The sequence below is a fragment of the Girardinichthys multiradiatus genome, chromosome Y (assembly GCF_021462225.1).
Source record: "Girardinichthys multiradiatus isolate DD_20200921_A chromosome Y, DD_fGirMul_XY1, whole genome shotgun sequence".
Classification (NCBI taxonomy): Eukaryota; Metazoa; Chordata; class Actinopteri; order Cyprinodontiformes; family Goodeidae; genus Girardinichthys; species Girardinichthys multiradiatus.
In genome coordinates this window covers 730,796-757,431 of record NC_061818.1, presented here as the reverse complement: position 1 = coordinate 757,431, position 26,636 = coordinate 730,796, and the positions used below count along the sequence as shown (strand labels likewise).

The 26,636-nt window shown below is 39.7% G+C and overlaps 2 protein-coding genes across 6 annotated transcripts in view; one reads left to right on the top strand and one right to left on the bottom strand.

Annotated features, from left to right (window-relative positions):
* LOC124864967 (neuronal-specific septin-3-like) overlaps nucleotides 1-6,705 on the top strand; it is a 108,736-nt gene extending 102,031 nt beyond the window's left edge. For 4 of the 5 annotated variants that reach the window (XM_047359913.1, XM_047359914.1, XM_047359916.1 and 1 more), the window contains 2 exons: nucleotides 2,849-2,900; nucleotides 4,894-6,705. In XM_047359913.1, coding sequence (XP_047215869.1) covers nucleotides 2,849-2,900; nucleotides 4,894-5,056 — 215 coding nt within the window. In that variant the 3' untranslated portion in view covers nucleotides 5,057-6,705. The remainder of the gene's footprint in view (nucleotides 1-2,848; nucleotides 2,901-4,893) is intronic. The other variant, XM_047359915.1, reaches the window with a different exon arrangement.
* Nucleotides 6,706-17,744: 11,039 nt separating this feature from the next.
* The window catches only part of LOC124863796 (F-box/LRR-repeat protein 16-like), a 40,984-nt gene continuing 32,092 nt past the window's right edge, over nucleotides 17,745-26,636 (bottom strand). Inside the window, exons 5-7 of the mRNA XM_047358287.1 lie at nucleotides 22,504-22,588; nucleotides 21,292-21,355; nucleotides 17,745-18,338 (exon numbers count right to left, since the gene is read on the bottom strand). Coding sequence (XP_047214243.1) covers nucleotides 18,190-18,338; nucleotides 21,292-21,355; nucleotides 22,504-22,588 — 298 coding nt within the window. The 3' untranslated portion in view covers nucleotides 17,745-18,189. The remainder of the gene's footprint in view (nucleotides 18,339-21,291; nucleotides 21,356-22,503; nucleotides 22,589-26,636) is intronic.

Genomic DNA, 26,636 nt, shown 5'->3' with positions numbered 1-26,636 from the left:
TATTTTGATAGTGGTTAGTGTACAGGTCCTTCTCAAAATATTAGCATATTGTGATAAAGTTCATTATTTTCCATAATGTAATGATGAAAATTTAACATTCATATATTTTAGATTCATTGCACACTAACTGAAATATTTCAGGTCTTTTATTGTCTTAATACGGATGATTTTGGCATACAGCTCATGAAAACCCAAAATTCCTATCTCACAAAATTAGCATATTTCATCCGACCAATAAAAGAAAAGTGTTTTTAATACAAAAAACGTCAACCTTCAAATAATCATGTACAGTTATGCACTCAATACTTGGTCGGGAATCCTTTTGCAAAAATGACTGCTTCAATGCGGCGTGGCATGGAGGCAATCAGCCTGTGGCACTGCTGAGGTCTTATGGAGGCCCAGGATGCTTCGATAGCGGCCTTTAGCTCATCCAGAGTGTTGGGTCTTGAGTCTCTCAACGTTCTCTTCACAATATCCCACAGATTCTCTATGGGGTTCAGGTCAGGAGAGTTGGCAGGCCAATTGAGCACAGTGATACCATGGTCAGTAAACCATTTACCAGTGGTTTTGGCACTGTGAGCAGGTGCCAGGTCATGCTGAAAAATGAAATCTTCATCTCCATAAAGCTTTTCAGCAGATGGAAGCATGAAGTGCTCCAAAATCTCCTGATAGCTAGCTGCATTGACCCTGCCCTTGATAAAACACAGTGGACCAACACCAGCAGCTGACACGGCACCCCAGATCATCACTGACTGTGGGTACTTGACACTGGACTTCTGGCATTCTGGCATTTCCTTCTCCCCAGTCTTCCTCCAGACTCTGGTACCTTGATTTCCGAATGACATGCAGAATTTGCTTTCATCCGAAAAAAGTACTTTGGACCACTGAGCAACAGTCCAGTGCTGCTTCTCTGTAGCCCAGGTCAGGCGCTTCTGCCGCTGTTTCTGGTTCAAAGGTGGCTTGACCTGGGGAATGTGGCACCTGTAGCCCATTTCCTGCACACGCCTGTGCACGGTGGCTCTGGATGTTTCTACTCCAGACTCAGTCCACTGCTTCCGCAGGTCCCCCAAGGTCTGGAATCGGCCCTTCTCCACAATCTTCCTCAGGGTCCGGTCACCTCTTCTCGTTGTGCAGCGTTTTCTGCCACACTTTTTCCTTCCCACAGACTTCCCACTGAGGTGCCTTGATACAGCACTCTGGGAACAGCCTATTCGTTCAGAAATGTCTTTCTGTGTCTTACCCTCTTGCTTGAGGGTGTCAATAGTGGCCTTCTGGACAGCAGTCAGGTCGGCAGTCTTACCCATGATTGGGGTTTTGAGTGATGAACCAGGCTGGGAGTTTTAAAGGCCTCAGGAATCTTTTGCAGGTGTTTAGAGTTAACTCGTTGATTCAGATGATTAGGTTCATAGCTCGTTTAGAGACCCTTTTAATGATATGCTAATTTTGTGAGATAGGAATTTTGGGTTTTCATGAGCTGTATGCCAAAATCATCCGTATTAAGACAATAAAAGACCTGAAATATTTCAGTTAGTGTGCAATGAATCTAAAATATATGAATGTTAAATTTTCATCATGACATTATGGAAAATAATGAACTTTATCACAATATGCTAATATTTTGAGAAGGACCTGTAGTTAGCTTTAGCAGCTGTAAACAGCAGTTTCTATGTTTATACCCCCTGCAACTGTAGACCCTTCCCTTACCAAAATGATTTTCTGTGACTGACAGGATGAAGTTTAAGAAGACAAACTCTCTTTAGCCTGTCTTTTACCTACTAAAAAAATCTTGCTTTCTCTTCAGCCTAAATATCATGTCATATAAATGTAGATTCGTTAAATAGCATACATCTCTGCATTGTCTAATGCATCACACAATGATGAAGTAACACTATCAACAAGAGAATCAATTTGTGAAGGGGAAGAAACAAAATTATTGCCCTCCACTGTGCTTTTCTGTGATAATGAGAAAATTAAAAGTGGAACAGATTCTTTAAAGGTTGTTACAGCATTGTCTGATAATGATCTACTATAATGAAATTTTCTTTCAGGCGTGGAGTACTCAGTTAAATTAAACTCAAAGGTTATTAAAAAATGGTCAGACAAGACAGGGTTATGAGAAAATATTGTTATGTCTTTACACTCAATGCCATATGTCAGCACAAGGTCCAGAGAATGAAGACAATGGTGGGTAGGTTGGTTAATGTTTTGAGCAAAGCCAAGTGAGTTTAAGATAGCATTAAAGGTTATATTTAGGCTATCAATTTCAGTGTCAACATGAATGTTAAAATCTCCCACTATAATAACTTTATCTGTATTTAACACTAAATCAGATAAAAGGTCTGAAAACTGATCTAAAAATTGAGAGGAAGGACCTGGTGGACGGTACAAAACAACAAACAGAAGTGGTTTTAGTGCTTTGCAATTTGGATGAGGAAAACTAAGGATTAAATATTCAAAAGAGTTGTAGCTATTGATTGGTCTGGGACTAATCAATAAATCGGACTGAAAGATGGTTGCATCTTATTGCATTATGTGGAAATATTGAAGCAACATTAAAAAAAACGCCAGGAAATGAAAGCTTGGGGACAAATAGGCCTACCAAATAGACTTACCCTAAGGATACCGCCAAATTAGTTACAACCTGACCAAGTTACACCAGTTCTATAAGAAGTAATGGGCCAAAATTAAATCAAATTATTGTGAGAAGTTTGTGATATGATATTCAAAACAGCTGACCCAAGTAATAGAGTTAAAGTGAGAAAGATATTTTATACATTATATGCAATTATCTGGTATAACTGAGACATTTCAAATACTAAACCTAATCTGTTGTTTTCTTTTTATGCAGTTGAAAATGCGGCACACTGTGAGTTTGCAAACCTGAGAGATCTTCTTGTCAGGTGAGTTTGACTTTACTGCTGATCTTCGTTCATAAAGGAGTTGAACTCGTATCATTACAACAGCTAAAGACTCACTCAGTGATATTTGACAGACAAATATGACTAATAACTGTGGTATTTGCTGTGAAGTGTATCGACACAACAGCATTCCACCATTTAATCCTTGAACCATACACACATTTCTGCACATTATCTTTGTCAGGCACAGACTGCTTTGTTCATTTTGACAGGAGCCTCTTTCACAAAAGACTTCAAGGTGGGTTTAAGGTCCCCTCGAGATGTACTTTGTGAAAGGACCCAATGTGGAGAGAGGGTTAGTCAACCCACCTCTGTTTTGGCATTTCAGGCATACCATATAGAGAAGCTGGTTGCCCACATGTGGCAGGGCAGTTTTGCTTTACAAATAGGGTCTCTCAAGATGGAATCCTAATTGCGTGATTAACTTTATTAAATAAAAACTGTCTCCAGCATCAAAATAGGCAGGCCACATTGATATAATACTAATTACCGTTTGCATGGCCTTCATGGATTGTGTATCCATACACCGGTTTGTGTGTGGGTTGGTTGGGTGGGTGTTCATCTGAAGGTGCAAAGTTGTTAGACTGGTAAGAGCGGTAGAAAGCCTGCAACACTCAGCACCCAAGAGCAGCAAAGGACAGGTGGACTCGGCTCTGGAAGGCCGCAACAGGCCCAGGCAGACAGATACAAGGCACCACCCAAGGGCAGCCATACAGCCAGCAGAGAGGTAGTTCATCAGTGAAGCACAGAAGCAGCAGAACCCAGGCCAAAGAGGCACATGATGAAACATAGAGAGCTGAACCCCTCCAACCCAACCAAACAACGTGGACCAAACCTTTGGTGGGTCCCATCCACGCTTGCACAAACCTCTGGAGCAACACCGCCCCACACAAAGCAGGAGAGATCCCCCTAGAGCCCCCAACAAGATGGGCAGGCACCAGTCTGCCATGGTAGCGAACTCAGAAAGACCAAGAGAGGCAGAGCACAACAGTGTCCCACCTGGCGAACTAGCCAAAGAGGAACCAGCCCGACAGATCCCTTTGAGGCATAAGCCACCGGACAGGACCCCACCCCAGGCTGGAGAAGTCTTAGAGAACCCAGGCCATCCAAATGAAGTGAGCCAACCTTCAGCAGCCCAAGACTCAGAGATGTCAACCCGGGCATAACCCAAATCAATAACCCCACTTCCAACCACAGACCCTATTCTATCCCACCCGTGCCCCTACAACCCATGCCCACCAAGACGTTATTACAAACCAACTCTTTTTAAATCAGGATTATTTGTTTTAATAAACACGGAAGAACAAAAAACAGATCAGAATAAGTATTGAATGAACTGACATCTTCAGTTAACTTTTAATCAAAATGTTTTGGTATGATTTGTCGGCATAATTAATTAGTTAATGTTGCTAGAATTTAATTATTGTTGAACGTTACATTTACTGAACTGAAATGCTTAAATTACCATTTCTGAGATTAACACATTTCAGCACACCTATTCAAAACATGAACATGTGAGGCATGGTTAAGGCTTACTTGCTGAACTCTTCAGTATGGCTGTGGCTTCAGCTTTTTCCTGTCGGATTTTGTTCCTTGCATATCAGCATTCTCACAGGAAACACATTTGATCACAGGCAGCAAGACAATGAAGCAAAGAAATGCACTTTAGCACATTTTTGTCAGTTTGGGGCGACTGTGTGGTAGGAGTTTGTCCTGTAACTGGTGGGTTGCCGGTTTGAACAAGACAGTTCACCCGACTTGCCTACTGATGGTGGTCAGAGAGCCCAGAGGTGCCGATCGTACGGCAGCTGTGACAACATTGTAGATCACCACTCTCAGTGTGTGAATGTGTGTATGAATGGGTGGATGACTGATTGTAGTGTAAAGCACTTTGGGGTCTCTGCAGACTTCAGAGAGCACTATTCAAGTGGAGGCCATTTACCATTCGAATTCTTACTGTTTGCTTTCTACGTAGGTCTCACCTGCAGGACCTGAAGGATGTGACCCACAACATCCACTATGAGACCTACCGTGTACGACGACTCAACGAGAGCAACATGAACTTCGGTGAGCTGGTTCTGTCCAACTGGCCCCTGAAGAACGGGACTGACACATGTGAAACAGAAAGCCAACTCTGATCTGTCCTTTATCAACACTTTCCTGCTCTGCATTCACTAAAGTGCACATGTTTGTCCTCACCTCACAGTGAAATATGGGAGAGAGAAGTTTATTGTTTTCTGCAATGACAAGAAATGGGATGGAGAAACCATTTTTTAACAATGGGACCCAGTAGTGGAATACTTTGTCTATGAGAAATATTGGAGTTTTTATATAACATAAACAAAATGTGTTGCAGCTAGATGTGTTTGATGGTGAGGTCACATTTATTTCCTGGAGGGATGGTGTTCTGTTCACATCAGGGGATGCAGGCAGTACAAACAACTCAGTGGGACAGAAGTGAGGTAGGATTAATTTAGGCTGTAGTTAAATGTCAGCTGGACGATCAGGTGTCCACACACTTTGTTACAATGTTCACAAACACGTTGGCCTTGCAGTGTGGAATTAAGCTCGGTTCAGATGTTGCAGGATGTAAACACTGGTAAATAAAGCATTTGATAGAACCTCCTGCTGTGCCAAGAATTTACCGTTTTCTTCCCTGTAAACTAAGAGTTTTTAATCTGATAAATGATGCTGTTATTTACTTGGGGTTTGAGCTGCATGTTTAAAAAGAGGATTTACATTATTTCCTAAATTTGATCTGTTAATGATAGAGCCAACTAACCGTGTAGAATACATACTAAAAGATTTAACTGTCTGATTCAGTTTTCTTAATGTTGTTTGTTACATTTCATCATTTGCTAACTGTGTTGACTTGTCCACACTAGATAGATCTGGGAACTGACTATGAGGGTATTCAAATATACTTCTTTAGAGCTTGCTGTCCACATTAAAGTGCCAAAATAACAGAAAATAATCACAAATTTCAACTGTCTTTCAACCTAAAGTGTAACTTTACAGAAATATTTAAAAATAAAATCTTTGTTCATGCTGGTTCATTCATCAGTTCAACACGAACAGACTTCTATCAGAAGCTTTGCTCAGTCCACCACCCAGTGGAGAAAATGAGAAGCGCAATTATTATAGAGATGATTTCTGTCAAAAACAATCCAACCCTGGAACGATAACAGAACAGGTTTTATGCTTAGTATACATCATCTGAAAGGGTTTTACTATCTTTCCCCTGTTACATTTTCCACATTTAGTGAGACGTGTTTGTGTTCCTACTGAGACAGAATAGATGTAAAGCACGTAGCATCAAAACTAAGTATGTTAAATAAAAAAGGGCTGCCTTTTCTAACATTTCTGAGCAATGAAACACTTGGTTTGACCAAAACTGAAAGCCTTCAAATTAATAAAAAAAAAAACATTTAAGAATTAGATGTCACTTTTTACATTCTTCATGATTTCTTCAACAGTTTGGTCAATTTATCAAAACACAACACAAACTTAAATTGGTAATCTGTTGTTTTCTTCAAATACACACACATAGATTGAGTTACTTTTTATACACAGAACCTTCTACATCTACTTGATAGATGTAGAAGTACATACAGAGCCTTGCAAATGGTGTTCAATTTTTCACATTCTAACACTTTACACACTTTAATGTACTTTATTGGCATTTTACATTACAAACCACATTAAAGTAATGCATAAATGTGAAGTGGAAGGAAAATGATAACTGGTTGTCAATATGTTTGTTTTAGAAATAAAAATCTTAAAAGTGTTTACTGCATTTGTGTTCAATCAGTACTTACTGAAACCATCTTTCCTTGCAATTACTGCTGCAGGTCTTTTGGAGTATGTCCTTGAACATCTACAGACCGAAAATTTTGCTCCTTTTTTGCAAAACACCTGAAGCACATTTAGTTTGAATAAAGGGGGTCAGTGAATATCAGTTTTCAAGTCTTGCTACAGATTTTCAGTTGGATTTAGGTCTAGACTTTGTGTTGGCCATTCTAACCCATCCTTTATTTCTGGCAGTATGTTTAGGGTTGTTATTCTGCTGAAAGGTGAACCTTCACCTCAGCCTCAAGTCTTCTGCAGAGTTTTTTCAAGATTATTCAGTACTTACTAACTCTCTCCATGTTCTCATTAACTCTATTCAGCTTCCCTGTCCCTACCGAAGAAGAAAAGCATCCACATAACATAATGCTGCTACCACCATGTTTCAGTGTAGGGATGTTGTGTTCAGGATGAAGTCCACTGTTACGGGTACATCTTAATAAAATTGGAATTTTCATTTCAGAAAGAGAAACTCATGTATTGTATAGACTTTTCTTCACCATCAGAAATGTCGGTGTTACAATCAGCCGACAAAGCCTTCATAGATTTAAAGTTATATTATTATATTTACATAGTCATAATTTAAAGCTAATATAGGTTTTGCTCGTGGTTACAGCTTAAGCTGGGAAAACATTTAATCCACACGTTTCTAAATAGATCTGTCAGTAATAACCTTTTGTCCATGGTTGCTCGTAGAGTTGTCAAAGAAAATCAATATTTTGATGTAATTAATAGTAAAAATTTTGCACCAAATCCATTTGCCCAAACAGTCGCACTTCTTCCTGCAGCAGCGCTGCAATAACAGACAGTCCCTCCCCTCCCTGAGTTGCTGCATATCATTTTTTTTAAATCCTTTTTTTTCACACTTAAATTATTCAGTTGTGGTCTATATAAAGTGAAACTGCAATGCTTTGGTTGAACTCCTTGTTATTGTAGCTCCACAGACTCCTCTTTTACCCCTGTTCTGAGGTGCATCTGAGAGCAACTCGTCTTGGTCTAGTCTCTTTAAATGCTCTTGTGGCACTTCAGAGCTCACCCCCCTCCAGATTAAAGAGCGTTCCACTTTAACCCGTTCAGCCATTTTTGTAGTTTGATAACAGAGATCCAATTGTCTAACAGCACAGAAACAAGACAAAAATGGCAAAAACAATGTCAAACTGTTTATGTGAGGATACAATTTAAAACACACCAGTACGGATATGTCTTAATGGAGCTAAAATCGAGCACACAGCATTAACATAAGCAGAAGGCACAATGCTACTGCTATCAAGCCAATGGCCAGGACGTTATATCAACACACAGTAAATTAATGTCTAAAATAAAGTTTGTTGTAATTTTAACATTATTTGCAGCTTACCGCTTTGCTGCGTCCGTCATTTCCATAGATAGAAGGAACTGGCTGCTTAATCCGATGAAGTCTTTCACCAAATCCTTCTTGATACAAGCGGAGGTTGCTGAAGGCACTCGTCCTTGAAGTGCATTGCAAACAAAGAGGAACTTTGACACAGATGTGGGTAGACTTCCATGAAAAAGAAAATTTATCCAGGCACTTTGAAAAGGCTCTGATGCTGGGGGACGATGTAATGAACTGTGTGGGTTAATACGTGCAACAACTAAACATTGAGCCCTATCTACTTACAGCTTCGGTATACATGAGCTTGGACAACAAAATAGCAGCAAGAAATAAAAATTGCCGTTACATGACTTGGCTGCCTGGAAGTCCATGACCTGGTTTAGCAGTTCCTCAGCCAATACAGTGACGTAACAATTGGAAAAACGTAAAAGATGATAGAGAAAACAGAACGGATTAGAAAATATGACCCAAACAGAATATAAAGATATCAAAGCATCACTTTTAGAGACTAATTTAAACTTTTCTGCACTCCTACAAACTCAAAATACGCAACAAAATGTATTAAAGGGCTAAAAAATTGGATTTTGAATGACATGCCTATGAATGACATAGGCGACCTTATTTACCTAACAAGGATCAGCACAGACACAAAAGTGTTGTTCAGTGGTATTTTCCCTAAAAGACAGGCAGACAGGACAAGAATGAAATGCAGATGGATGCTACATTTCAGCTGCGCTAATGCTAAAAGCTAACAAGACAACACTGATGTTTGAGAGCAACTTAAAAAGGTCAGCAAAGCTCCTGGACTTGCAACAGTGAAGTAGTACACCTGACAAATGACATAAGCTAACGCCATCTGTTTAAATATTAGCTTCACGGACACAGACAGCCCGATGATGGTGTTCTGTTGCTCGAGTTGAGTCAAGAGGACTCAATTCAAATTCAAAAATACTTTATTAATCCCAAAGGGAAATTAAATGTTGTTGTAGCTCATATTATGAAGGTTTCTTTAAAGAGCCTCGTGGAGTCACGCAATGCTCCATTCTAATCACGTAACGCTCCGTTCTACTGTGGTACAAAAAATAACGCAGGAAAATACTAATCTGCTGACGGCTCAGTCAAGTACTAAATAGTGAAGCAACGAAACTAAGTGTGCCCACTCCTTTAGTTGTAGCCAGACTGAAGCTGAAAATTGGAGCAGAAAAAGTAGCATGCTAGGCAGCTATGGATTCACTAAAGAAAATATTCTGCAAAATTACCAGAATGACCGAAATTGTACAGGGCTGCTGTTGAATACATCTGGACCAGATCCTTGTTTACACAGTGAAATATATCCTTTGTATGTGCCAGGTCCATGTTTGTTGTGAAACACAATTTATTTTATAGAATGATCCTTTATTTGTCCCCTAGTAGTAAAATGTTTATCACCAGCTAATCGACAGGCAAATGGCAGCACACAGTGGCACACTAAAGATAAGCAATTATAATGAACTAAAATAACTGCATAACTTTCTGTTGTTTTGCCAAACAGGGAAGTGACAGTTTAATTATATATTTTTATAAACAAGAGCTGAATTGATCCCCACTTACGGTATTAGTCCTTGTTGTTAGATAAAAAAATATGATAAACTACCAGATTACTAACTAAGAAGAACCCTGTTCAAAATGTTTCCTTGGTATTGAGTATTTTTTGGTATCGGTATTGAATTTAAAATTTTTGTATAGTGACAATCTTACTTGCTTGTGAGTGCACCATCAAATTTGTTGCCTGCTGTAGAATGCATAAGAAAAAAGATAGTGGGGAAAATAAACAGGAGCTCAGCGGTGCTATGGTTATGGTGGGTTTAATTGAAAAAGGGCCCTGGTGAAATTCTGCTTAGGGCCTCGCACATCCTTGGGCTGGCTCTGTGTGTGGTTGTCTGTTTGGACATCAACTCTTGCCTGCTGACTGCTATCATTAGGCTTCAAACCCTTATCTGGAAGCCATAAAAATTACAACAACTCAAGGCTTGAAATATTTCACTTTGTGTGAGGAATCAATTTGATATAATATGAGTTTGGCGAGGCGTTTGTGGGACTCCAATGGTGCGTTTGTCTAGAGGATCTCTACTGTTCCCTCGTGGTCAGTCAAAGTAAGATCAGCTTCAGCATCAATTGCATTGAAAGAGAAAACAAACATCTATCAGTTTCAACAGTGTCAGTAAATTGTCAGTTTTTATTTTACTGCTTAGTTAAACTTGTGCTGTACAAGGGTTGTAACAAAATGATGACAGATGGCCAAAAAAGACTGCAGACAGTAATAGAAATTATTTGTCTCAGAAAATGACCTGGGGTGATGCTCCATAGAAAGGTTAGTTGTTTGCAGCTACGACATGTGCATGAGAGCTGATGATATGTAAACAGACATGTGAATTCATTGGAAGCTCATCAAAAGCAAAATACCAAATGCAAAACAAATCACAACTGTGTTTTTAAATTAGGAGTCAGTGTTGGAAAACACAGGTACAGGGCTGTTTGGAAATGAATGGTGTGGCCAATCAAACAGGTAGGGAAAACTGCTTTAGAAATATTGCAATCATCCTTAAAAACATGTTATTTTCCCACTATCATATACCTTTAAAGGATTGCTCAGGAATGTTGTAGTGAGATTCTGTCAAAAGTCTGTAGGAAATTAATACCTAAACCATTTACCTGCAGAAGACTTCTTTATATCTTCATTTATTATATATCCAGATGCCAAAGCTAACAGTGAGACAGGTGCTGAGACAAAATTGGACTTCTAGCGAGTTAAAGAGCACCAATCTCAATTGTATTCTATGTACTTACAAACCGTTTTCATGTTTCCATGAGATTACTTACACAGAAGCCAATAATTATTTACAAAGGAAATGGCAGTTGGAGGCAGTGCACCACACACAAGCTTCTTGTGAAACCCATACTGAAAACGGCATTAGCATGTTTTTGTTCTGTTCTATTTGTTTGCCCATAGTTTCAGTAAAGTCCATTGGTTTTTTGGTTCATGGTTTGGTTTAGCACTGTTACAAAACTTTGTTATGGATTCTTAGTCATATCAATGCTGAACTGCCTCAAGTAGAATGGCATGGAAATTACTATGTAAAATTCTGTTTATATTAAGGTAGGGCAAATAGAAACAGTACACATCCTCCTATGAAACAAATGTGATGCTTTACTTTGTCTTTGACGACGGATTATCTCCTGATGACCAACCTTTTACAAACAAAAGCAGAAGTTTTATATTGCACCACCAACAACTATTTCAGCATGATAACTATTTTGTTTTTTGTGCTATTCTAAACATGTGATCAGATTCACTGATCAGGGGCAAAAGTAGCTCAACTTTAACTTTTGTTCAAATGCAGCACATCAATACAATTATTATTTAGAGTTTGAATGTTGTAAAACCAATATGGTTTAGTATTTGTTATATTAAAAGAAAGGCTGACACATTAAATAAAATAAATAATTAGAGGAAAAGTGACGTGTGATAAAAAAAAAAAAGTAATGCAGCAATTGCATCTATTTCATATCCCTAATTTCTGGCACAGTGGTAACACTTATATAGGTGGTGGTAATGCATCTACAGTTTATTGGGCACAAATGAACACGCACAAGATGTAGTACTGCTGGACTTCTAACCAACAGTATCATGTTGATGGAAAACATGTTGGCTAATGCTGGCTACACCAGCCCATAATAGACCAGATGACAGGGTTCAGAGTCAAAACAAATAAGTACATCTAATGTGACCTAATGTTCACATACATGTCTATTCACTAATGCAGTCCTCAACCAAAATTAATTACAGTCAAACTACTTAGATTGATATTTTAACAATTCCCACAGTTTTTTAAAAGCTGAGTTTACAATTGTAACGTGTTCAATGGTCTACATGTGCTTGGTATTGATCTGGTCTCCCTTGTTCAGTTCTCTGTATGTTTCCCACATGATCACTAGTGACGCAATGCCTCCTACCTCAATGTCCTGTGTAAGGTATCATCAGGTTCTGTGAAAATGTATTGTCTCTGTCTTGTCCACTATGATGGTGCTGCCTCCTTTCTTGGCCAGGTCACCCTTGTAAAAGAGGTCTTGATCTCAGTGGGTCTCTTATCTGATTAAATAAAGGTTTATTTTTAAAAATGCAAACATGTGATGGCTTAAAGATTTTTAAAACAGTGTAGGCCACCCATATACTATTTTGAAGTCCACTTTGGTCTTGCCCACTCTTGGACTAGCCATCAGTTGCAGCCTGTGGGACCAACTAATCTGGATTTATATTAAATTAAGATCTCAAGAGTATTACCTCCTGCGGGTAAGATACTAAATGCTTATAACCTTTTAATAGACACTTCAAAAATCCTGTACTATCCCTTTAACTGAGTTTTCCAGAACCAGTGATTCACAGCAGAAGGTTGGGCTGATTCAAGATTGCTGGATTATGCCAAGACATAACCAACATTTATTTTTGCTTCAGTAGTTTTATCAGTAATAAGCTTCCACAGAATCCTCAGAGATCTTGCCCCTTTTCTAAAAAATAGACAATATAAACATTGCTCAGCCATGGCAGAGGTTGAAGTCACACATTATAAGCTTTTATGTATATCACACTGTATATTTTTTGCTGCCACATTCAGCACAATGACAGTAAATATAACATCACAGCTGAAGATCCTCTTATTTTGTAGGGACCAAACAGCAATACAAAGTCGACACAGACTTGCACGCAGGAAAATGTACTTTAGTATATCATGAAGGTTTAAAAACTTGCAGTTAGAGGTCATGATGTTAATGTTGTCCAAGAGTTTGGTAGATCATTTTACCAAAGAGGGCCTGAAATGTCACAACATAAATAATATTGTTAATAATAATAGAAAACAGCAATTATTGAATAAGCTCAATTAAGTTCACACTTGAAGCAAACTTGAAAACTAAAACAAAATTGTTGAAAAATGCATTTTCAATAAATAAATTCTGCAAATAAGACACACATTTATTTAAATAAATAAATACATGAATAAATAAATATAGGTCTGCACACCAATGAGATGCTGAACATCTAAAACTAGCCATCTCTATGCAAAAACACAGACCAAGTGGAAACATGCATGGTCTTTGTCTGTTTAGCCCTCAGTTCGTTTCATGGTAGTCAGCAGTCTGCTAGACACATTTTATGTGCTGCTGTGGATGCATTTGGCACAACCTAGAACAGGCTGACACTGATCTAGCTCCGTTAGGTGACAGTCAGCACATCTGAGGACAAGCAAGGCAGAAAGCAGGACAGAGCATTGGTGGGCTCATCCAATATCATGACCGAAACCACAATGCCTGGTACCAAGAGTTATTGGCTTATAAAAAACATTTGTGTTGTTTTCCTTTTTGCCATGAAACAGATATATTTGAGCATAGCTTCAATGTTTGGGAAACTCAAACGTTTACTGACATCACGTGTCCTGTGTTTCATTAAAAGCAACGTGCCTTTATTGTTAGTTTACACAATGTCTCCATATCCTCCAGTTCAGACACTAATTCATTAGAACAGTTAAGCGCCACGTTCAGAACCCACAAGGAATGGTTAAATTTAGTTGAAATGTGGCCCACAGGCAGACCACTGATTGGGATGTATATAATTAAATTTGGAGCTTGGTGGAACATCCAGGAGAAGCACCAGAGGGCATAAGCTGTGGCATCATGAATGACAGGCAGTTGCCAGAGCATGCAACATTCAGGTCAGCAGACACACATCGCACCTTATTGATGTATCGAACAGCATTAGTGGCAGTTAAAGTAGTTTGATAGTGGTTGCATTTAGGGTTTGGATTATGAGTGTGGTTGTATTCTGTAAATGCCCAGCCATGCATCATTTTGGATTAATTAGGCAGTTGATGATATTCACACGCATCACTCCATTATGTACAGGTCCATCTCAAAATATTAGCATATTGTGATAAAGTTCATTATTTTCCATAATGTCATGATGAAAATTTAACATTCATATATTTTAGATTCATTGCACACTAACTGAAATATTTCAGGTCTTTTATTGTCTTAATACGGATGATTTTGGCATACAGCTCATGAAAACCCAAAATTCCTATCTCACAAAATTACCATATCATTAAAAGGGTCTCTAAACGAGCTATGAACCTAATTATCTGAATCAACGAGTTAACTCTAAACACCTGCAAAAGATTCCTGAGGCCTTTAAAACTCCCAGCCTGGTTCATCACTCAAAACCCCAATCATGGGTAAGACTGCCGACCTGACTGCTGTCCAGAAGGCCACTATTGACACCCTCAAGCAAGAGGGTAAGACACAGAAAGACATTTCTGAACGAATAGGCTGTTCCCAGAGTGCTGTATCAAGGCACCTCAGTGGGAAGTCTGTGGGAAGGAAAAAGTGTGGCAGAAAACGCTGCACAACGAGAAGAGGTGACCGGACCCTGAGGAAGATTGTGGAGAAGGGCCGATTCCAGACCTTGGGGGACCTGCGGAAGCAGTGGACTGAGTCTGGAGTAGAAACATCCAGAGCCACCGTGCACAGGCGTGTGCAGGAAATGGGCTACAGGTGCTGCATTCCCCAGGTCAAGCCACCTTTGAACCAGAAACAGCGGCAGAAGCGCCTGACCTGGGCTACTGAGAAGCAGCACTGGACTGTTGCTCAGTGGTCCAAAGTACTTTTTTCGGATGAAAACAAATTCTGCATGTCATTCAGAAATCAAGGTTCCAGAGTCTGGAGGAAGACTGGGGAGAAGGAAATGCCAAAATGCCAGAAGTCCAGTGTCAAGTACCCACAGTCAGTGATGGTCTGGGGTGCCGTGTCAGCTGCTGGTGTTGGTCCACTGTGTTTTATCAAGGGCAGGGTCAATGCAGCTAGCTAGCAGGAGATTTTGGAGCACTTCATGCTTCCATCTGCTGAAAAGCTTTATGGAGATGAAGATTTCATTTTTCAGCACGACCTGGCACCTGCTCACAGTGCCAAAACCACTGGTAAATGGTTTACTGACCATGGTATCACTGTGCTCAATTGGCCTGCCAACTCTCCTGACCTGAACCCCATAGAGAATCTGTGGGATATTGTGAAGAGAACGTTGAGAGACTCAAGACCCAACACTCTGGATGAGCTAAAGGCCGCTATCGAAGCATCCTGGGCCTCCATAAGACCTCAGCAGTGCCACAGGCTGGTTGCCTCCATGCCACGCCGCATTGAAGCAGTCATTTCTGCCAAAGGATTCCCGACCAAGTATTGAGTGCATAACTGTACATGATTATTTGAAGGTTGACGTTTTTTGTATTAAAAACACTTTTCTTTTATTGGTCGGATGAAATATGCTAATTTTGTGAGATAGGAATTTTGGGTTTTCATGAGCTGTATGCCAAAATCATCCGTATTAAGACAATAAAAGACCTGAAATATTTCAGTTAGTGTGCAATGAATCTAAAATATATGAATGTTAAATTTTCATCATGACATTATGGAAAATAATGAACTTTATCACAATATGCTAATATTTTGAGAAGGACCTGTATTTTGAGGATTACTTCCCACCTGCCAGACATGATACTATTAACCAGTCTCATTTAAATCAACCACGTAACCCTTTAAAACACCATTATGTGGTTGTTCTACTGTCTAATGAATCAAAAACAAATCATGCACCATTTTAACTGACTGTTGGAGGCTCCAGCAACTGCCTGAAACTAGAGGTGCACAGCAAAACTGGCTGGTGACTGGGATTGGCTAACTTTCAGCTTGACTAGCCCTGATCTGTATTTGAACCAGTTATGATTTCAAAAATTTGATCATTTCCAATCAGTGAATGCATCATATCTCCTTTGTCTTTATTATGGATGTTGTTACTGAGTAAAGAAGGCTCAGGTATTTGTTGTATTAGTGAAATGTTTAAACAACATTAAGAGGAAGCACAGAAATATGAGAAACTGTTTCAAATCTATTCAGGCTGCAAGGGAGCGAGAGAGAGAGCAAATCTTTTGGCAGATAACAGGAAGGCCAAAGGTAATACCGTAAAGTTGCTTTTTTTTTTTTTTTACCTTTTGTAGCTTATAACCTCCATCTGTCATGCTGCATTGGGAAAGGTTGGCAGCATTTTGGAAATCTTGGACTTCAGGTAACGACCTACATTCTGTTTAAGTAATGCTAGCCACATTAGCCATACTGATGAAAAATGCTACAGACAGGGAAAATGTCCATTCTGTAACCTTTGTCTTTCTTTTAAAGTATTAGTGAAACCCTGTTTTAGGTTATTACTGACATGCTCAGTGTGAAGTTTCCTCTGTTGTTAATTAATACACACACTCATGACAGGAAGGAGAAAAAAATGTCCTCAGCCATTTTCTCTAATCTTCTTATAGTATAGTTCTCAAACCTAAAGTGGAATCAGCTTGAATAAGTATCAGGAGGTTTACTAAAATCATAGATCGGGCCCAAACTTCATCAAAATAGAAATGTATGCCATACAAGTTCATTGTCACCTTCATTTTTCATACAATTTTATAGACTAAAGTAGAAGTTCCTCTTCAAATTAGCTCTGAATGTGGTACATAGAATAAGTTGTAGCATCCCCATGAATGGGATTGTTGTATTAGGTAAATGCCATGAGCATGTTTATTTAATACTGAACTCACTGAACCTTCATTTTAGCTGCTGAAGTAATCTGGCATTGCAAACTGCATCACACATGAAGCGTCAGAGCCACACAAGTTCAAATGCACTAAAATAACACTATCATCAAGCATTGTTCTAATTATAAAAAGGTGAGAAAAAAAACCATTGAAAACCTAATCCTCATGTTTGGGGAAAAAATTTTTCGACTGAAACCACCTGGTAACTGAAAGTGTTAAGGAGCTGGAGTGCAGATATATCAACATATCACTGAATGTCCCAAAACAGATCTGTTTGTAATGAATGTGTCGTGTGACTCGACAGACAACATTGTTAGTGGAAAAAGTCTTCTACTTTTAGGAGAAACTTTCCAAGCGAATGCTCTCTGCACAGTCTGCTCTCTGTGTGACTGACTGCTCAATCATGTTGCACCATCGCAACAACCCCATGTCACCATTATACAAAAACAGAAGAGTTCACAAATGATTACAAAAACCAAAGTCAAAGAAGCGTGCAACTACCCCTCCCCCCAAATAAAACTGATGTAAACAGTTGTTTTTCAGATCTTCTTGATTTCTTTTTTGTCTATTAGTTTTGTCGGTTTTTTGGATTTCAGTTAAGACACATAAATGGGGGGAAAATGTGATCCCGAAGATAGGAAGCTGTGAGTCAGTGACGCACACACTTCACACAGAAGCAGGAAGAAAAAGAGATCGAGATGGTCCGTCCGTATTTACTTGGTCGGTTCTGGTTCCTGCTCCTTCAGCCGGCACGCAAAGTCATCAACTAAACAAGAGAAAAACTAAACCTTTGATCCCTTGTGAGAAAAAAAGGAAACAGCAGGTATATTACAAGGACAGATGAGAGGTATCAGTACTCATAATCTTGAGGAGTTATATTTGCTTCACTTACATACAGTATACTTTTTAATGTGTTTGCAGTGTATGAGCTTATGTGAGAGTTGAAACTGTTAAAAAAAATCTTTATCTTCTTCATCAAACAAAAAGTCTTTAACCAACTCTTGGTTCCATCTGGGTCAGCACTTTCTCCCTTTTGTATTCTTACAATAAAAGAAACTCCATCCAAGTCTATAGAGAGGCTCTGTTCCAGAACTAACAGCCTTCTGTTGCTTGTGAAAAAGAAACTTTTTCAGACAAGATGTCACGCCAAGTTCTTCACTCCAGCATCTTCTTAAATTAAGCTCAGACAGAATGCCTTTGTCCTCTGCATATGGCACATCCCATCATGTACCTTCCTGCCTCTCATTCTGCCAGCGAGGAAGTCCGTTCAGGTGGCGGAGGGGAAAGATGGGTGAAGAGTTGGGCCAGGAGAGGAGGATCGATGCAGAAACAGCTTGGTGTGAAAAGAATGAGGAGGGACTGAAGAGGATGAAGCTTTAAGTATGGTGGTGTGTCTGATGAGGGTTTGGCGGTCTTATTCAATGACCATGCAGTGGGGGAGGTGCTGGGCGTAGTATTTGAAGAGCTCAGCAGTGGCTCCGGGACAGTTGGTCAACTCCAGTTCTTCCAGCTCCTGCAGCTGGATGAGGCCTGACAGCCCAGTTGTGGTCAGCAGGGGACAGCCTGAGGGAAAAGGAGGACAACAGTCAACTGCCTCACTTTACCCATGGCCACACCTGCATTCTTTTAGTCACCCCTCCCCCAGATAATACAAAGTCCCATACAAAACCTATAAAGCCAATTCATTTGTTGCAGCTGTGCACTGAGCTCCAAAACTCATTGTGAGACAAGATGTCACCTTTTCAGCTTCTTTGAAAATGTTTATGTCTAGATCAGGTTTCTGCAGCTGAACCATCAGTTTCAGCCTTGCAGTGGAGGATCAACTTTCTTCAACCTATTAGCAACATGAGAACTGAGAAGATCGAGTGATGGGCTTTCTGTAGAGGTTCCAGATTCTTTACCATCTTGCACAATAATTTTCATGAGTGCGGTGCCATGTGCTCATGTCTCAGTGAGTGCTGTCACAAGGAAATATGTAAAATATTTATTTTGCATCAATCTATGAGCTGACCATGCTGAGGCCCTAAGGCCTGCATTTGTATTTTTTGATTCAGCTGTTGTGCAGTTCCATTATAAAATCTTTAAGCTGCAAAATGTGTTTTTTCCTTATTCTCATCCAGCTCCCACTTCATCCCCAAATACAATGCAAGGACTTCTGTTCATGTTCATTTAGTACTTAAACTGCATCCTGAAATCTTACAACCTTCATTTGCAAATCAGTCAATGTTCTCTGAACTCCTAAATATATGATAGTAGCTAAAGTGAAAGCTATTTGGTTACTTTTTACAGTGATATACTCTTTCATTAGGTAGAGTGCCTTAAGAGAAAATTAACACCTCTTAAACTTTTGCACATTTTGTCACAATGAAACCCCAAACTATAGTGTATTTTATTGGGATTTTATTTAACAGACCGGCCCAAATTAGAGTATAGGTATGAATTAGAAGGAAAATGATCCTACGGAAAAACCTAATAACTGTTTTCAGTTTACCTGCTGAGGCCACTAGCTTTTTATTCAGAAAGTCCCAATATTTAAAGAGTTCATAATGGCATCCACTTTAACAAGGTAACAAGGAAGGGAAAAAGCCTTACAGTATTATAGATAAAAAATCTGGAACACTTATTTTCTTCAGTTGAATTCAGGTAAAACAAAACTCACTGTACTAGTCATTCAGTCAAAAATTCAGCAGATTAGTTACAAAGCCCACAAGGCTTAGCCCCATCCTACATAAAACAGTTTGTTATTCCATAACCGGAACAGTACTGTCTGTTTTTATGGTTTGCAGTTTAGCTTTCTTTGTTTAATTGTGATAATTTTTATTTTGATGCTTTCCAGTTTTGTTTCATTGTTCAGTAGTTTGGTGTTTAAAAGTGCTACATGAATAAAACTGAATCGATTATTTTCAGTTAGACATTTAAACTTGTGGTAAATATTGTATTAATTGTTATGTGAAATGACCACTTGGTGACTTAATCCATAAATCTTCATTGTAAATGGTGGCATCCTGCCCCCATTTCTCTACACTGCTGGCTTTGTTATTTAGGCCCTTGATGAGCAGTTTGTTCACAGTAAAGTTCATTTTGCATGTACATGGCTTGGACAATGAAACTGAAACACCTGGTTTTAGACCACAATAATTTATTAGTATGGTGTAGGGCCTCCTTTTGCGGCCAATACAGCATCAATTCATCTTGGGAATGACATATACAAGTCCTGCACAGTGGTCAGAGGGATTTTAAGCCATTCTTCTTGCAGGATACTGGCCAGGTCACTACGTGATACTGGTGGAGGAAAACGTTTCCTGACTCGCTCCTCCAAAACACCCCAAAGTGGCTCAATAATATTTAGATCTGGTGACTGTGCAGGCCATGGGAGATGTTCAATTCCACTTTTATGTTCATCAAACCAATCTTTCACCAGTCTTGCTGTGTGTATTGGTGCATTGTCATCCTGATACACGGCACCGCCTTCAGGATACAATGTTTGAACCATTGGATGCACATGGTCCTCAAGAATGGTTTGGTAGTCCTTGGCAGTGACGCGCCCATCTAGCACAAGTATTGGGCCAAGGGAATGCCATGATATAGCAGCACAAACCATCATTGATCCACTCCCATGCTTCACTCTGGGCATGCAACAGTCTGGGTGGTACGCTTCTTTGGGGCTTCTCCACACCGTAACTCTCCCGGATGTGGGGAAAACAGTAAAGGTGGACTCATCAGAGAACAATACATGTTTCACATTGTCCACAGCCCAAGATTTGTGCTTCTTGCACCATTGAAACCGACGTTTGGCATTGGCATGAGTGACCAAAGGTTTGGCTATAGCAGTCCGGCCGTGTATATTGACCCTGTGGAGCTCCTGACGGACAGTTCTGGTGGAAACAGGAGAGTTGAGGTGCACATTTAATTCTGCCGTGATTTGGGCAGCCGTGGTTTTATGTTTTTTGGATACAATCCGGGTTAACACCTGAACATCCCTTTCAGACAGCTTCCTCTTGCGTCCACAGTTAATCCTGTTGGATGTGGTTCGTCCTTCTTGGTGGTATGCTGACATTACCCTGGATACCGTGGCTCATGATACATCACAAAGACTTGCTGTCTTGGTCACAGATGCGCCAGCAAGACGTGCACCAACAATTTGTCCTCTTTTGAACTCTGGTATGTCACCCATAATGTTGTGTGCATTTCAATATTTTGAGCAAAACTGTGCTCTTACCCTGCTAATTGAACCTTCACACTCTGCTCTTACTGGTGCAATGTGCAATCAATGAAGACTGGCTACCAGGCTGGTCCAATATAGCCATGAAACCTCCCACACTAAAATGACAGGTGTTTCAGTTTCATTGTCCAACCCTTGCAAAGACAATGAAGGTTTTGTTTTTCTTTAAATTCAATTTGCTATTCTCACATTTACACTACACAGTTTAATGCTGATTCAGTGCAGACATGTTCCATCACAAATTAAGAATGGTAGGACTTTTTAGGGTGGTTGATGGTGAAACATAAATCATACCTGCTAGAGACAGTAGACGAAGACTTCTCATTCCAAACAAATGCTGCAGACCAAAATCTTGCACCTGCAGTCGCACATGTACAGAGAGGGTTGTTCCAATTAAAGGCCAGTCTAAGAGAAAACATACAGAACCTTGCAAAAATATATATACCCCTTGAACCTTTCCGAATCAAATTCCAACAACAAACTACAATGTAATTTAATGTGATTTTATGTGACAGTAGAACAACACGGAGTAACCCATTACTGTAAAATTAAAGTAAAGTTAAATTAAAATGTCATACAAATAAAATCTTAGTCTAGATTTTGGCTATGCCATTTTAACAAATGCACATGCAATTTCATTGTATCTCTGTTTAGGGTGGTTGTCCTGCTGGAAAGTGATCCTCCACCCCAGACTCATGTCTTTTGCAGTCACTAACAGGTTTTCTTCTAGAATTGTCTGTGAATTAGCTTCATCCATCTTCCAATCAACTCTGACCAGCTTCCTATTTCTGCTGAAGAAAAACACCCCCATATCATGATGGTGTTACTATCATGTGTCCCTCTGGGGATGGTCTTTCAGGGTAATATCCAGCCTTAGTTTTCCTCCACATAAAACATTTTCCATTTAGCCCAAAATGTTGATCTTATCTGACCAGAGCACCTTCTACATGTCCTCTACAGGGCTGCTAGTAAACTGCAAACTGAACTTCCTTTGGCTTTCTTAAAAAAACAACAGATTTCTTCTTGCCACTCTTTCGTAAGTGGCAAGCTGGATTTGCCCTGTCTGTTTCGCCAGCAGATTCTCTTTCATGAGCTGTGAATCTCTGTTGCTCCTCCAGAGTTACCATGCACCTCTTGGCTGCTTCTCTGATTAATGTTCCCCTTTCCCAGCCTGTCAGTTTAGGTGGATGTCCATGTCTTGGTTGCTCCATGTTCAAATGATGGATTGAAGACAGCTCTGTGAGATGTTCAAAGTTGGGATAGTGTTCTAGAACCTAACCCTGCTTTAAACCTCTCCACAACTTTCTCCCTGACCTGTCTGCTGTGTTCCTTGGTCTTCATGATCCTGTTTGTTCTCTGATGTTCTCTTAGAACCTTCTGTGACCAGAAATAGAATAACTGTGTCTATACTGAGATTCAATGACACACACTATTTACTAATAGGTGACTTCTGAAGACAATTAGTTGCACTGGATTTTTAATGGACATTAATGTAAAGAGCATTACCTGACAGCACCAGCGAAGATAAAGGCTTCTTAGTGAGGACATTGTGGACAAGTAGCCCAACCCTGTGTCAGTGATTCGCACACACCTGCAGAGAGACACAATACATATTACCACTGCAGACTAACTGGAATAGCTTTGATTGTGCAAAATGTAGACATTTCATGGTGAAGGGTAAAAAATTTATCTTGCATAGAACATGTACCTATAAAGGATTTCCAGTCAGGGTAAATTTCAATACAAAAGTTAATAAAAACCAATAAAACAGCTTGTGCTTAAACTGCATTAATATTTTTGCTTGTTGCATTGTCTTACTTTCAAACAGCCATCATAAAGTTTTTGATATTGGAGATATTTTAAGCCACTAGAATGGGATGTATGCTATGGCCCCTTTTGACTTGCTGTGACCTTTAGCTTCTGGGACCAACTAATCTGGATTTATACCAAATGAAGATGCTAATATCGCATTCTACTACAGTTAAAACTTTAATTGTTGAAAATCCTTTGAACACAACCTGCTTATGAAATCCTTCTACTGTGTACTGTACTGATAGCAGCTTTAATGTATGAATGTGTTGTTTAATGCTTCTTTTATTGATATAGCACATAATAAGGGAGGTCAAGGAGATTCAGAGTGGAATATAGTTGATGAACAAGACCTAATTTTTTGACAAGCCATTTCTTCAAAGAATCACCTTACTGTGGACTTCTTCGGGTATTCTATAGAACAGTAGTTATGTGACACCAGAACCTACTCCCATCCTTTGATGAGCACAGTTTTTTTCTCCTGTGGGATCTTTCAGTCTTAGTTGGAAAAATAAAATCCTAACCTGATATTCATTACCTGTTAGTCAATGGCATCATGGCATTCATTAGCAATGCCTTAGAAAGGGTTGGACATTTAATTCACCTTTCTATAACAGCTTTAAGCAGTCACAGTGGTGCCACCGATACCTTGTTGATCTTCGGTAGGTCTGTTGTTCTCTTCTATTTGTTCAGGGAAGAAGTGCCAATACATCATGAGACAACTGGAGCTGCAGTTTGTGTGTATACTAATATTTTAGGTCTATGGTTGGAAAACTTTTAGAACATGTACCACCTTAGTAAATATCAAGTTCTAGTATTATCATTCTGAGAGACTTAAAAACAATAACAACAATAGTACTTCATCTTCTACTTGTTGTTCTACATCATACAAAAAAACAAAAAACATGCTCATCTATTAGCATTGCCAGAATGGTTTAAGGACTTAGATTATCATGGTGTTCCATTGGTACTCATAGGCCGAAACTTTCAAATTTGAAGCTGGAAGAATGACCAGAAAGTCACCAGACGGCAGATTCCTGAGTGAGAAAAGTCAAAAGATCTTCATCAATCTTGTACTTCAATTCCAATTTTGCTGCTAAGCTTAAATAAAAGTTGTATTGTGCTTGAGATTTTGTATCTTATTTAATCTCTCACACAGACAACACTCGTTTGTGCATATAACAGAGACACTGTTGTTAGCTTGCATCGCTATCAGGGGTTAGCCAGGACTCTGACCAAATTAATTAGCATATCTCACAGGTTGGCCGCCTTAGGATTGGAGAAAGGTTGTCTAAATTTTCTCCATTGCACTTTTATTTTAAATCGTTTCTGTCTAAAGCAAACATCAGAGATGGTCATCACTTCTATGTCAGTTAGTTTATTTCTTATTGGCCTTGCCAATAATTAATACCAACATTTCTATAAGAGTGCTAACATACTTGGAGCACAGTTTGAGAATCATGAACGTAGGCAGTCAGAATTGCTCATTCTTGTCTTTTAAAAAATTACTGTAGAAGCCACAAGAGTCCCAACCCCATCCCAAGGTGAATTAAGTCATATTCTATTGGCACTTTAAGCTGTAATAACTGTAAATTGCAGGGCAGCATTTGGGAGCAATATCACTGTAACTGACCCTGTAGTTCCATTTTGTATCTGTAATTGATTGGTAAGTATTTTTTAAAATAAGCTTAGCAGAAACATCAGCTAGCTCATGCCAGAGTTCTGCTTCTATCATGTGCTGATGACTTTGCTCCCAATTTTAAACATAGATTTTTCACAGTTTGACATCTTACAATACATTTCACTGTATTTTATTGGGGTTTCACATAATAGAGCAACACATTTTTTTGCAAAAAAAAAAGTCTGCAAAGTATGTTGTGAATTGTTATTTTACCCCCTTTGTCGACACTTTGTAGAAACACCTTTTCCTGCAGTCAAAGCTGCAAGTCTTTTGTCACTACCAGTTTTACAAATCTACAGACTGGATTTTCTGCCCATTCTACTATGTTCTATGTTCAAAAATGCTCAAAACTTTGATTAGACCTTTCTAACACATGTACATGCTTTGATCTGAACCATGCCATTGTAGCTCTAGGTGTATGTTTAAGGCTGTCCTGCTCAAAGGCAAATATCAACTATGACTAGCTTCCCTGTCCCTGCTGGAGAAAAGCACCCCCCAGCATCATGCTGCCACCATGTGTTTAACACCATACCCATAGTAAAACATGATGAGACATGGCAGGATCATTTAAAAATTTTACACCAAGTATTTCACAGTTTTGGCCCAAGCTTCTTTGACTCTTAACCTGGCAAAGTGCGAATTTGCCAAGGCCACTGTGACCTATTTAGCGTCCCATAAACGCTAAGGTTGTGGCGATTAACGACTATCCCATACCCAAAACCTGACGTGAACTACGCAGATTTCTTGGAATGGCTGGCTATTACCGAAACTGTTGCCGAAATTTCTCCTCTTTTATCCAGCCATTAACCAATTTACTTAGCCCAAAACTTGATTTTGTTTGGTCAGATGAATGGCAAAGTGCTTTTGAAAGTGCTGAAGCTCTTTGCCATTCTCCAGTGCTAGCTGCACCTGATTTGACCCAACCTTTCAAACTGGAGGTTGACGCCATCGCTGTTGGGGCTGGCGCAGTGCTGTTGCCAACAGACTTGCAAGGTTTAGACCACCCCGTTTGCAATTTCTCCCACAAGTTTAACAACAACCAGCTGAACTTACTGTGGACTTCAAGCTGTGGGAGCACACTCAGATGATTGGCTGCTTGGAGGCTGCTGAGGAACCTGATTGGACCTGAATCACCAAGCCAATCAGTGGATGATGAGACCCACCTGCATCCTACAAAAGGCTCCTTGATTCATTCTTTCAGTGGGGCAGCTTTTGGAAGGGGTTTTGTACAGCTGACCCCCGCTTTGCTTTATATGGTTTGTTTGGAGACTGTTTTGGCAGCTGCACATTATTTTGGTCCTGCTGACCCTCCTTGCTCTGCTTACCAGTTTGGTTAAGTGCATGTTTGTTTTCTAGTTCAATCTAGAGTGTTGTGTTTGAGAAGATTGGGCTGGATTTGTCATTTTCTGTCAGCTGTATTGTATGTTGGAACCCTGCTCCTTGTAATAAATCCCCTTAAATGTTTTCCTTTTAACTCTGGACTCATTTTTATTTTACCATCCCCTAGACCTGGGGTCGTAACATAAGGGGGTCGTGTGTGGTTTCTGCCACACAGTATTTAGCATGAAGATAAAACCTTTGATTTTGGTCTTATTTGACCAGAGCAACTTCTTATATATGTGTGCTGTGTCCCTACATGGTTTGTGGCATTCTGCAAACAGGACTACATAGTCTTGCCACTCTTCCACAAAGGCCAGATTTGTGGGGTGCATTACTAACAGCTTCCCAAGGTAACAGATTTTTCCACCTGAGCTGTAGATCACTGCAACTCCTCAAGAATTACCTTTGTACCCGTGACTTCTCTGATATTTGCTCTCCTTGCCCAGCCTGTCAATTTAGGTGGACGTCCATGTCTTGGTAGGTCTGCAGTTGGCCCATCCTCTTTCCATGCAGAGATGATGGATTGAACAGAACTCTGTGAGACGTTCAAAGCTTGGGATGTTGTTTTAAAACCTAACCTGCTTTAAACTTTTCCAGAACTTTCTCCCTGGCTTGTCTGCTCTGTTTCTTGGTCTTAGTGTTCTGTAACAAACCTCTGTGGCCAGAAACAGAGCAGCTGCAGTTAGAGACTAATTACACTAAATCCACCTAACCCATAGGTGGACTACACTGGTGGACTCTTCTGAATAGATGACTTCGAAAGGCAATT